At 42.7% G+C, this 11,973-nt stretch overlaps 1 protein-coding gene across 3 annotated transcripts in view; it reads right to left on the bottom strand.

The window, feature by feature from the left end:
• Positions 1-841: 841 nt before the first annotated feature.
• Positions 842-11,973, bottom strand: part of Afg2a (AFG2 AAA ATPase homolog A) — a 163,416-nt gene continuing 152,284 nt past the window's right edge. For 2 of the 3 annotated variants that reach the window (XM_021632304.2, XM_060378251.1), the window contains exon 16: positions 842-1,201. In XM_021632304.2, coding sequence (XP_021487979.1) covers positions 1,025-1,201 — 177 coding nt within the window. In that variant the 3' untranslated portion in view covers positions 842-1,024. The remainder of the gene's footprint in view (positions 1,202-11,973) is intronic. The other variant, XM_060378252.1, reaches the window with a different exon arrangement.

Below are 11,973 nucleotides of genomic sequence, written 5' to 3'. Positions count from 1 at the left end.
AAAATTTGTTGGTTTTGCTGAATTTTAAACTACATCTATCTGTCTGTCATTCTGTCTGTCTGTGGTGTGTGTGTGTACAAGCTATGGTGTACATGTGACAGTCAAAGGACACCGTGTTACGTTGTCTCTGTACACCAAAGTGAGTCCCAGGGATCAAACTCAGGCTCTTATGGTTGGTTGCAAGTGTCTTTACCTGCAGAGCCATCTTGATAGTCCTGTTTAATTTTTATTTTAACGGAAGAGATTAACTGGCAGTTTGCACTTGGGCACACATTAAAACTGGTGTACGTTCTGATTTCCTTAAAGTATCTTAACAAAAGCTGAGGGTCCTTGCTGGGCTCAAACTAGCCGTACACTTTAACATTTCTAAGCCTTTAAAGAAACTTGTATTATATGTTATAATTTCATGCTTTCTGGTCATAAATGCAGTTGACAACAACAGCAATGAGAACTATACATTTGGCACCAAACCTGCCTGGCTTTTCAGAGAACAGATTTGGTGCAAGATGTGGCTCAGCCGGCAGAGCGATTTCCTAGCATGTACTGGGCTCTGGTTTCAAGGTCCAGCCAGCACTGCATAAACAGTGCAGGGGAGTATACCTGTAATCTCAGCACTCAATGGCTAGAGGCCGTATAATCAGTATTTTAAGTCCCCCAACCTCCACAAGGCTTCACAAAATCCTATCTTTAAAAGCAAAGACCTGGTGATGCTCTTCATGATGTCCAATGTACATTCATTTTCCAAGCTGTATAAAACAGAGTTCCATTGTTGTCTGGCACTGATAAGAAGTAAGGAAATAATACATGGGTGAATGTATGCTATTGATAATCAAAGTAAAGCTTGTTTGAACTCATGCCCAGAGATATGTTTATTGTACTTGAATGATTCAGAACACTTAGCTGAGGCTCTTCAACTCCAGTGAGGATATTTGAAACATTTACCTATTAAGAAACCATAAACACTCTCAAGACAAAATTTGAAAACAAACTTTTCTCTAGAAAATATATGCATATTAAGTATTTCTTAGACTGCATGTAGTCCACTCTTCTCTTGGTAATCTTCATAAAAGCGTCTCAGTGATTCTGGGATTCTGGGTGTCACAACACTCAAGGCTTGGGTGAAATGCCTCTTCAAAATGCAGTCAGCTTTAATATCTTCTTCTAGAGCCAGGAGAGCGGCTTCCTTGCAGATGGCTATGATCTGAAATTGAACACATAAAAGCAGGCAGAAAACAGTTAGCATCTGTAGATAAATCATTTTCAACATATTTATCTGTGGTGTAACATTAAAAAATAATCTTTTAAGAGTTTTAGGACAACCAGGATTGTTATACAGAGAAACACTGTCTTAGAAACACACACACAAACACACACACACACACACACACACCAACAAAACAAAACAAATCTTTTATTTCTGAGATTATAATTACATTTCCCCTTTCTCTTTACTCTCCTTAACACCTCCTATGTTAGGTTCATGGCCTCTCTTTACTGTGTGTGTTTATGTGTGTATGCTGGGGGAGAAGGGTGATTGTGTATTTCTAGGTATGTAAGCACTGCCTGCTTAGTCTATATAGTCTGACTTGTATGTATGTATGTTTTAAGGGCTGACCATTTAGAATTAGATAACCAACTGGTGTGCTCTTCTTTCGGGGTAGACTATTTCTCTTGTTCTCAGCATTCTTTAGCTGCTGTGCAGGGTTGAGGGCCTGTGGGCTTTCCTTGTTAGCATGTCTACAGGTGTTGTTCAGGTCGCATTCAGGAAGCCATGTTGATGAGACTTCATGTTGGGTGTAGCTTCTGACATATGGTGTGACTTCTGCACTATAAGCACATCACTTTGGAGCACATCACTTTGGGAGTTGCTTAACTTAAGGTTTAGTTTTTTGGTGGGGCATGAATGGACCCAGGGCCTCACATATGCTGGGCAAACCACCTATTTTAAGGAAAAAAATGGAAAAAGCAATCATATACAGAGCTGTTTTTTCCTTCTTTCCAGTGCAAACCAGAGCCAGTACAAAGATGGATGACAAGCATTGCTGTTAAGTGTGTGGACTGCATATGACTCCCCATCTGCTGCTCCACTTCCAACACAGGATGGCTAAGGACAGGCTCCCTGTGAGGTCTGGAAGAAAGATGCTCTTAACAGAGGTACTAAGATGCACATGAGGCCCTGATAACCAGCACCCTTGTCACAGCACAGAGTTTGAACATTTCTTTCACCCTTTGCTGTATAACCAGCACACGAAGCATTTCTTTCCTATGTTTCTTTCATGAACTTTTGACTCTTGCAATCAGAAATGTACGCTGTTTCCTCAGGGAGGAAAGCTGGGAGAACTGAGAATGATCTGGGGAGAAGGTAGAATTGATATAGACAAAAGAAGAGCATGTGGGAGGAAAATACTATCGAAGGGTCACTGGATTTCAGACAGCTGAAGCAGGCTGAGGCCAGTGTTGTTCCAAAGATGCACTGCATTACTGTGGTGAACAGGCCTCCTGGATGCAAAGAGACTTTTGATTTTCAGGGCAACAGGGGATGATGAGTGATACTAACTACACCCTATACAGGCTGAATGAAAGCCCAGGTGAAAAAGTCTGCCCACTTAATGAAAATGGTTTTTTTTATGCTTAGCTGGGCTAATGCTGCCAAAGCAGCTGAGTGGTTTTCTAGACGATTTAGCATTTAGACAGCTTTCAAAGACAAAACACACACACATAGAGCTTTGTCAAATTCTAACAATGTAAATATTAGTTCTGAGCTTCATTAATGAGCACACAATCTAAGTACAGTGGTTGTGTGATGTTGATGCTTTTCTGAAAATAGAGTGGCCACAGAATTGCCAAGGCAGAAAACAGCAAATGCTCTATGGTAATCCTAGTGGGAACTTGAGAACTTCCACTAAGAGGGGGTGAGGGACCTTATAGAAGAGTCCTTCCATGACCTCACCTAAGCAGCACCTCTTTCACCCAGACAAGGTATGAACATCACTGGAGAAGCAGGAAGTGCTGGAGTATCCCCTCCTCCCTCTCCAATAATATAGGGAATATATCCAGTGTGGCTCTCTCTTTGATAAGGAAGAGGGAAAAGTGCTAGACTTTGGGTCAATAGTGCATTTTTACATACTCCCACCTGGGACTTATCCCAGAGAATAGAGCCTGACAAATATTTTCTGAATATCTCTCATAAGTGTTAAATAAACACCAATATTGTTGTTCTGTAACTGATGCCTTAGGTTTTGCACAGACTGAAGCACATACTGACCACAGAAGACACATGTGATGTGGTGGTGGCGTTGGGGAGGGGGACTTAATAAGGAAGGAGATATTCAAAAGGTTGCCTGGAACCTGTAACTTCTAGGTTCTCAAGGTCAGCAGGTGAGTGGACAGCACTGTGGCATACTGGATAAAGGGAATAATAATCTAGTCTGGCAGGCTTCTTGTAAAATGCAGTGATTAAATTGGACAGTAAGAAGTAAGTTCCTTGAAGATAAATGCTTATAACTTGGACCTCCTACTATGTATTAACACTTGAGAATGGCCTTGATTTTAGTAAAATAATTTCATCTGCATTGTGGGATAGAGACAATCCTGGGAACATTTGGATTAGAGGGGATGCTTTGTAGAATGAGACAGGTGATGAATACTGGGCCTCATGGCTTCCTCACAGCTGTATCTGACCTGCATGCAGTCCATGAGCTACAAAGAGCTATGAACGTGGCCCAAGAGAACTGTAAACTACAAGTTTTATGAGATGTTCTGGTAACTCAACTCATGGTTCTCAGCTCACCTCTAGCTAAAACACTGCCACAGGGTCACCAACTGGACATCTCTGGAAGGAACTGCTGTTGTATTTCTTACTGATGAGTTTAACACTTACATCAACATGACAAGGAATGCCTGGAAGAACCAATTACACAACCTTTCTGCTAATTTGCTTTCATAGCACACGTACTTACAACCAAAAATAGGACAGTGTAGATTCCTTAGCCAGGCTTCTCCTCCTCAGTCAGCACCAAGAGGCTATCCGGTTTGTGTAGCAACTACAGAAGGTCAAGTACAAGATGTAGAAGTGTGAGGAACTAGATCTGTCTTCCAGTCTCCACACACCAACAAGGAATGGACACAGGATGACTACCACGAAGGAAAACCATAGTATTTTGTGTAGAAAGAAGACATTATTGCTTTGTATGCCAAATTGTGAAGGACAGAATACAGACACACATGGGGGTAGGGGATTTGCTTAGATAGAATAAAAGCGAGCAAAAATGGCTGAGGAGGTGCCTCAGTGGGTAAGTCTCACTGCACAAGCCTGATTATGAGTTTGATTCCTAAAGCCCATGGTGGAAAGAGACGTGACTACCAAAAGTTGTCCTCTGACTTCCACGTGTGTGCTATCGCAGGAAAAATGGTTGATACCAGTCTTCTGAAGCCCTTAACCCAACCTGCTGACAAGTAGTAAGGTCCTCTTTGTTTTCACTTGTTCCTTACAATAGACCTTCTTCAGTAAGAACCCAAAGGAAAAGCATTATGTGATTACTTTTTCTCCTAGACCAAATAAAAAAAATGGGTCTAGAAACAAATGGACTTCATGATCGAGGGTTTCTTTCTGTTCTAGGCACTACTCTATCAAGACTTCCAAGATAAGATATTTCCCAAGAAGAAAATGTAGCTCCCGCAGACCAGGCCAACATTTCCCTGGAAGATATAAATGATCAATATTTCATGATCAACAAAGTCTAAGCCAACATAAAACATATTCTGTTCCACTCAGAGTACAGGCAGAAGAAGGAAAGCTGATGGACTTTGCAATCCAACAATGACAGCTTCTCTGTCTGCTTTAACCAAATTACTTATGTTAGTGTTTTGTCCTCAAGATTTACATGCTAGAGCATTAGGATGTGGAGCCTCTCGGAAGTAAGCCACTCCATCTCTACCCACAGGGATGGGCTTGGTACCCTTATAGAAGGGCTCTTAGGAGCTGGCCTGACCATTCTACTACAGGAAGACACAGTGGGAATGTTCTGTCTTGCAGGAACCAACACATCCCTGATTTGGGATTGCATAGGCACACAGATTTTGAGTAGCAATTGGGTAGTGCCTAACAATCTGACACAGTATCTGGAATGAGACTAGACACTCACCACAGAACTCTTCTCCCTCCTAATTTTAGCATACCATCAGCAAATTTACTGCTGACCTTCTTTTTCTTTGGAAAATACTTTTATTATACTTATTTCTGAAGTGTGTGTGTGTGTGTGTATGCCACAGCACAAGTGTGGAGGTCAGAAGACAAAGGGCAGAAGTCATTTCTTCTATCATGACTGTCCTGGAGATTGAAGGCCAGCAGCATGGTTCCTGTTTTTTTTATATCCCTTTGAACTTTGCTCTCTTGTATTTCAGAATAGAGACAAAAGGAAAGGGGCTAAGGACAGATGCATGAGAAAAAGACAGACTGAAGAGCGAGACAACAGCCACAAGTCCCCACTTCTGCTTGGGCACTGCACAGGTTTGTAACTATCATCGAACTTCTACATGTGCATGCTACTGTACTAAGGCCAGGGTCTGTAATGCTTTTACTTTTACTTGTATTTTATATATTCTTGTCAGTTACACTTTTAGTTTCTGAAACAAAACTGTGTTTTGGTCTGAAGTGCAGAGGCTTCAGTTACTTCTGCAGAAGTTAAAAGAGTTGGAAACTGTTGAGAAAACACCGTTCTTTCTGAGCAACATTGCTTCAGGATAACAAGATATATCACAGAGGGATAGGGGCAGTTTTGCAAAAATGTGCAGCAATATGGATGGGGGGCTTGAATGGAAGTTTGCTAAATTCAAAACATGCAAATGGGTGTTTCCCCAAGTGGAAGAATCCTGCAACTAGCAAACCTGTCCCAGGCCCTCATCTTTGAGGCAGGCAACGGGAGGGTGAGGTCTTCTCATATAAAGCTGCCTGCACATCTATCTGGGAATGAGAACTATTAAGGAAAGGCCTTCAATCTAAACTAAGACTGTTTGATAGCTTATGTAATAAAGTCCATAATAAAAGAAAGCCCAACGAGGTGAGTTTGTTTCCGTGTCTTTACTGGTCACCTGACTGATGTTTTTCAATGCACACATGTACTACCATCATGCCCCAAACCAGACAGAGTCCAGGACTGTTTCAGCAACTGGGATTAATTTCAGCTTTTCCCCTTTCCCCCATGAGGCCACAGAAGCATTCCAATGGGAAGATGCGTAGATAAGTAGATGACTATGACTCACAGTCAGGATTAGATAAAACTGCTCAGAAAGAAAATCCTTGGCCTCTTGAGCCTTTTAACTTCTTTAGCAAAAAGGATTTTAGAAGCCAGCCTTTAATTTTTTCAGCATCCTCACCCCCTACCCCCAACCCCACTGGTGCAGGTTTCAGTTTTTAAAAAAGTTATCAGTAGGAACACCACACATCAAAGTGTTGGGTGAATTTGAGATGGACACCTAACACGAAGAGTTTGTTACTAAGAACATCTACAAATCACTAGGTTCACCTAACAGTAAGTCTTTTTAAATGAGGACAGTAGTCAGTGGTGGAGATGGAGGCTCACCTGAGTATGAATTTCATGTTCTTCGTGTGCTCTGCACTAGCAGTACCAGTGCACCACACAGTAATAATAGTGCTGCTGTGAGCTGCATGGGGAAGCAATGGCCCAGGATGAGAAGGCGCTTGACCACTGAAACTTGAGAAATCTAATTACTTCACTTCTAAGTGCAAAAGGGCAAAAGAGGCAATTGTGTGGAATTATAAATGCCAAGAAGAACAATGTTGTACTTTACTGAGGAAAAAAATGAAACTTATATATAGCCTATGGTTCTTTTCTCCAACCTATCAGAGAAACAGAGTTTAAACAGGTATCTTGGCATAGCAAAACAGAAGTAGGACAACAGCGAAAATTAAAACATGGCTTCTTAGTAGATAGCAATGCTTTTAAAAACGTGATAAAGAATAAGTCAAGGCAAACATTATCTACTAAAGAGTAGTCAATAGGAGATTTTTATCATGCGTGGAAGCTTCCTGAACTTTATCCCCCATGTGCTAGAGCTCTTTCCCTGTTCATTTCAGCTTCACAGTGGAACCAGCCCTCCCCTCCCCCCCACGAATGTAGCATCAGAAACAGTAACTTAAGTAATTGCTTCCATTTCCAGGCAACGGCTGGGTGAATCTGAATTCTGCTACTAGACAAGCACAGTGACAGTGACTACAGGGAAACATGCACACAGGTGCTGGAAGCTTGTAGGTAAGGGTGCTGCTGCAAATCCTTGAGGCATAAACTGGTGAGGAGGCAGCAAAAGCTGCTTCCTGCCTGTAAGTTTTAAGTTCTAGCTAACCTTTCTGGTAAACTAACTCAGAAGGCACTGTTATCCTCAGACTGACAAAACCAGCAGGTCAGCTACTGTGCAGACCTTCGGAATGGAAAAGAATAGTAAGATATGTGGAAATAATACAGCCAGATTCAAATGTGAAAGGCCCCAGCTGTCCCTGAACTCAGAGATCCAGATCCACCTCCCTCTGTCACCCAAGTGCTGAGATTAAAGGCATCTGCCACCATGCCTAGGCTTTTTTTTCTCTTTTCTTTCTTTCTTCCTTCCTTTCCTCCCTCCCTTCTTTCTCTCTCTCTCTTCCTTTCTCCCTCCCTCCCTCCCTCCCTCCCTCCCTCCCTCCCTCCCTCCCTCCCTCCCTCCCTCCCTCCCTCCCTCCCTCTTTCCTTTCCTTCCTTCTCTTTCTTTCAAAGATACAAACACACACAGTTGAATCCCCTGGACCTGGATCTTTGTGAGCCATCTTGTAGGTGCTTGGAACCAAATGTGTCAAGGGCTCTTAACCACTAAGCCATCTCTCCAGCTTATCTATCTATCTATCTATCTATCTATCTATCTATCTATCTATCTATCTATCTATCTATCTATCTATCTAATCTATTGGTTGTGGAATGAAGTGTCTGTGCTTCAGCTGCTCTAGTATCAACCTACACATTTCTAGTCCACCAAAATGAATCCCCACCCACAAGGGTCTTCTGTATCACAGCTGGCACTGAAATTGTAGGTAGCTGATGATGACACTGAACATGTCATTCTCTTGCCTCCACCTCCCCAGTGCTGTGATCACAGGTAAATCCTACCATGCCCCAGTGTGCTGGGGACCAACCCAGGGCTTCCTTCACGCCCGGTAAGCATTGTATCCCAAAAATCCCTCTTCTCCCTTGAAAAATCCATTTCTTGAAAGCTGAATTCATACCCTACTTAGCATACTCCCCAAGGATGACTTAAGACATTATACACTTCAACTTCCAGTGCACCTGAGAGATGGTAATTTCAGAGTGCAAAGGTACAGACATACTGTTGGTCCTTGCTGGAGCTGGTGAGCTGCCCAGAGCAGGCTGCGGCCTTCGCTGAAGACAGACCCCTTCCTTTCCTTGCAGCTGCACACTGAACTCACAATGGCCTAGAAGCTGTCTGTGCTACTCCTGCTGTTTGGCAGGAAGAAAGCTCGCCATCCAGGGCAGCCTAATCTCAGCTTCTTTGTATTTCAAGTGTAGTAAACAGCTTTAAAAAATCCATCAAAAAAAAAAAAAAAATGGACCACAGTGCTTAAAAATTTCTTAGGTATTCTCAGAAAGTGGTTTTGTTAAAAGCGTCTTCTGTCTGGAACACCTGTGACCTGTTGAGCTTAATTGGGCTGCAGCTGGCGCTGATTGTGCAGCAGCCGCTGGAGCACCAGAGCTGACATTGTGCTGCCCTGGCTTGCCCGCCCCCTTCTCTTTTCTTTTCACTTTCACAGCCCTTCTACCTCCTTCTCCAGTGTGTTGGAGGGATTAGGAACCCAGTGAGAGTGGTGTCTTGCTGTTTGTGAACAGCATGCTCTGGAGGTGCTTCAAGGAGGCTACCTGGGAGATTATGCTCCTGTGGAAGGGAGGGAAAGAGGGCCATTGAGCAGCTGAACCACAGCTGAAAGGCAAGCTTGAAAGGTGGGTCTGGGGCAGCACAGCAGGCAAGGCAGAAGTAGGGGCAGATGAAGCAGGACCTTTACAGACACGGACAGTCCGGCACTGCCACTGGCCTTTCAGGGAGCAACTCTGTGTTGCAGAAGGAAATTAATTAAGGGTCACACGAAGCACTTATCCTTTAAAATGTCTCTCTACTGTTAAGTGGTGAGGCAAGAATTGACGTTTAAAGCATTTATGACCTAACTATTCTCTGAGTCTAACCTGGTCTACTCAGTGAGTTCCAGGCCAGGCTGGGCTGCAGTGGAGACCCTCATCTCAAGACAAAGTAAAATTTACACATAGATCAACTATCTTGTAGAAGTTCTGGGCTGGAAAAATCTGGAATATTATTTGTTCCGATGGAATTTTTTTCTTTCTTTCTTTCTTTTTTTTTTTTTTTGAGATAGCGTTTTTCTGTGTAGCCTTGGCTTTCCTGAACTCAATTTGTTTGAGGCTGGCCTCAAACTTACATAGATCCACTTGCCTCTGGCTCCCAAGTGCCGGGAATAAAGGCATGTGCCAACACGCCTGGCATTCCTGTGGAATTTTAAGTGTTTCTAGCTTCAATGGAACTACTACAACAAGATAAAAAGAGGTATTTTTGATTTGGAAAAGAAAAATAGCTATCATGGAAACGAACAGGGCAGGAACCACTCACTCCAGTGCAGTGCTGAGATGGACTAGATGACAGGAGCCCCATTCTCTGATCATACAAAGAATCTGACTGCCTACAAAGTAGCAGGCACTACGGTATACGGTACACAGCAGTAAAACCCAAAACTCACTGTCAACTGGCAGATGCACACAGGGCCTCTCTTGTCTTCCTTTAGTGTAGTGCTGGTGTCTCAGTGGGAGGTGTTTCATGGACCACACATACCTCTGTTTTCAGAATTAAACTAGTTGCTGCCTTCACTACTTTAACATATTACAACTGTCAAGGTTTAAAGTTATCTGTGCTAAATGCTCCCCGCACTACACTACAAGTTGTGTGAAGGCCTTGCAGGCTCAGCCCTGTACTTCTTTCCAGTCACCCTAGGTTAGCACATCAGACCTCATGTTATCTCTGAAGCTAGATTCTGCTATCTCTCTGAGCTAGAATTTGCCCTTTTCGTCCCCCTCCCCTTGTTGGAACTGACAAAAAACACATTCCCTAGATTACAAAGGCACAAGGAACACTCTATGATAACTGTTATTTGTGAGATCTTGCTGGTTAGGAGAGCCCTGAAACAGGTATCATAGTTTTTGTTGTTTTTCAGACAGGGTCTCTTTATGGAGCTCCAGGACTCTCTCATAAATCTCTGCCACTGTTCTGGAGATGTGCATAGGCTGCTGTTGAGGTAGTTTTATTGTGTTCTATGTTCTCATCTTTACTGCCATCTTTACGCTTACCTGTGGGCTGGCCTTATGATCAGCATCTAACTTGACACCACTCATTTACTCACGCAACTCAGACAACTTTGACATGTAGCCCGTTGGCTTCAAATTCATGGTGATCTTTCTGCCTCAGCATCCTGAGTGCTGGCATTAGAGTACTGTGCTGCCATACTCTGAAATAATTTTTAACATGGTATGGTATTTATGACCATTTCTGTTAAACAGGAGGAGGACAGAAGCTTGATAACCCATTTACAGTCAGCTAAGAAGGGGCTAGAGATAGATATTGGGGACAAATAAAGGAAAATATATTTCATTAGTACCTGTCACCACCTCACACCTAGTTCAAATATGTCTATCTAATTGATAGTGTAGTCTTTCTGAAAGAAGAGACACCCTCCTAGCATAGAAATAAATCTAAATTAAGTCAAAGAACACAATTTTTATCAGATAAGATATTTTTGGAAATCCAGGATAAATTCATACACTTTTGCTTTTGGACTCTGTTGGTGTTTTTTCTCTGACTGGTAATGCTTATACTGTTTTATAAGATATCCATATAGAAGCTGACACTATGCTGTTTAAAATTCAAACAATAAATCAACAGTAACCTGTAAGGGAAGTTTTGGTTTCTCTGTATGTTATATAAAAATGCTTTTGTTTTAATCCCAAGTGTGGAATTTTAGTTGGGCTACAGTTTGTTCATACCTATTAATTACTACGTGTGGGACATGAACTTTGCCAGCTGGTAACGGCTTTCCATGTGCCACATAAAGAGGTGTGTGGTCTAAGACTCTGAGAGTACAAATATGAGGTGGAGAAAGAGATTGTGGGGGTGTTCGGTGGAGTTTGATGTTGGTGTGTGGCGTGGAGCAGTTTGGAGAGACCAGAGACGGTGTGGTGGTTTGCAGCAGACAGAGAGAAAAGCTTCAGAGCACAGCAGCACGGAGGAGACTGCTGGCTGCATCTGCAGTTGGCAGAGATTGGTACAGAGTCCTAAAAGAACCCCTTGACCCTAACTAGCAAAGGGGTCTAGGAACCTTCTCCCCACAAACCTTTTCTCTCTCCTACTTAAGGCTGGGGGGTTGGTGGAAGGGAGGAAAAGACCTAAACACCCCGAATAGAGTTTTCAAAAAGAGTGCCACTGGTGGCTTTCCACTACAGTCACCTTTCTTAAATACATTAAGCAATACTTCAAATGGTATCCAACAGTTTGTGTACTATTGTTGGGCATATCTACAAGTCTCTTAGTGACCATGGCTACCTGGACAGGCTTTAGCATATAGCTGACGCCTGTGAAAACACCCACTAGCCATATACACTGCAACTTGTCTATACTCTTGGTGTTCAAAGCTGTCACCACAGAATAAGGTCTCATGACCTAAAAGGGGTTAAGAAATACTGCACTGTTTTATAATAACCACATTTCAAACCTCCCTAAATCTCACAACAGAAAGCCAAGGAGAATTACGGAGGCACACGAGGGAAAAGGAGTCCAGCACCCCTGAGTGTAGTTGAGGTCTCTCAAGCTGAGGAAAGAGAACTAACATCTGCTATGTTGGTTGCATAGAGATAAAATACT

This window comes from Meriones unguiculatus, chromosome 2, assembly GCF_030254825.1.
Source record: "Meriones unguiculatus strain TT.TT164.6M chromosome 2, Bangor_MerUng_6.1, whole genome shotgun sequence".
Classification (NCBI taxonomy): Eukaryota; Metazoa; Chordata; class Mammalia; order Rodentia; family Muridae; genus Meriones; species Meriones unguiculatus.
The sequence above is the reverse complement of the archived record's forward strand: the minus strand, read 5'-3'. Positions and strand labels throughout refer to the sequence as shown.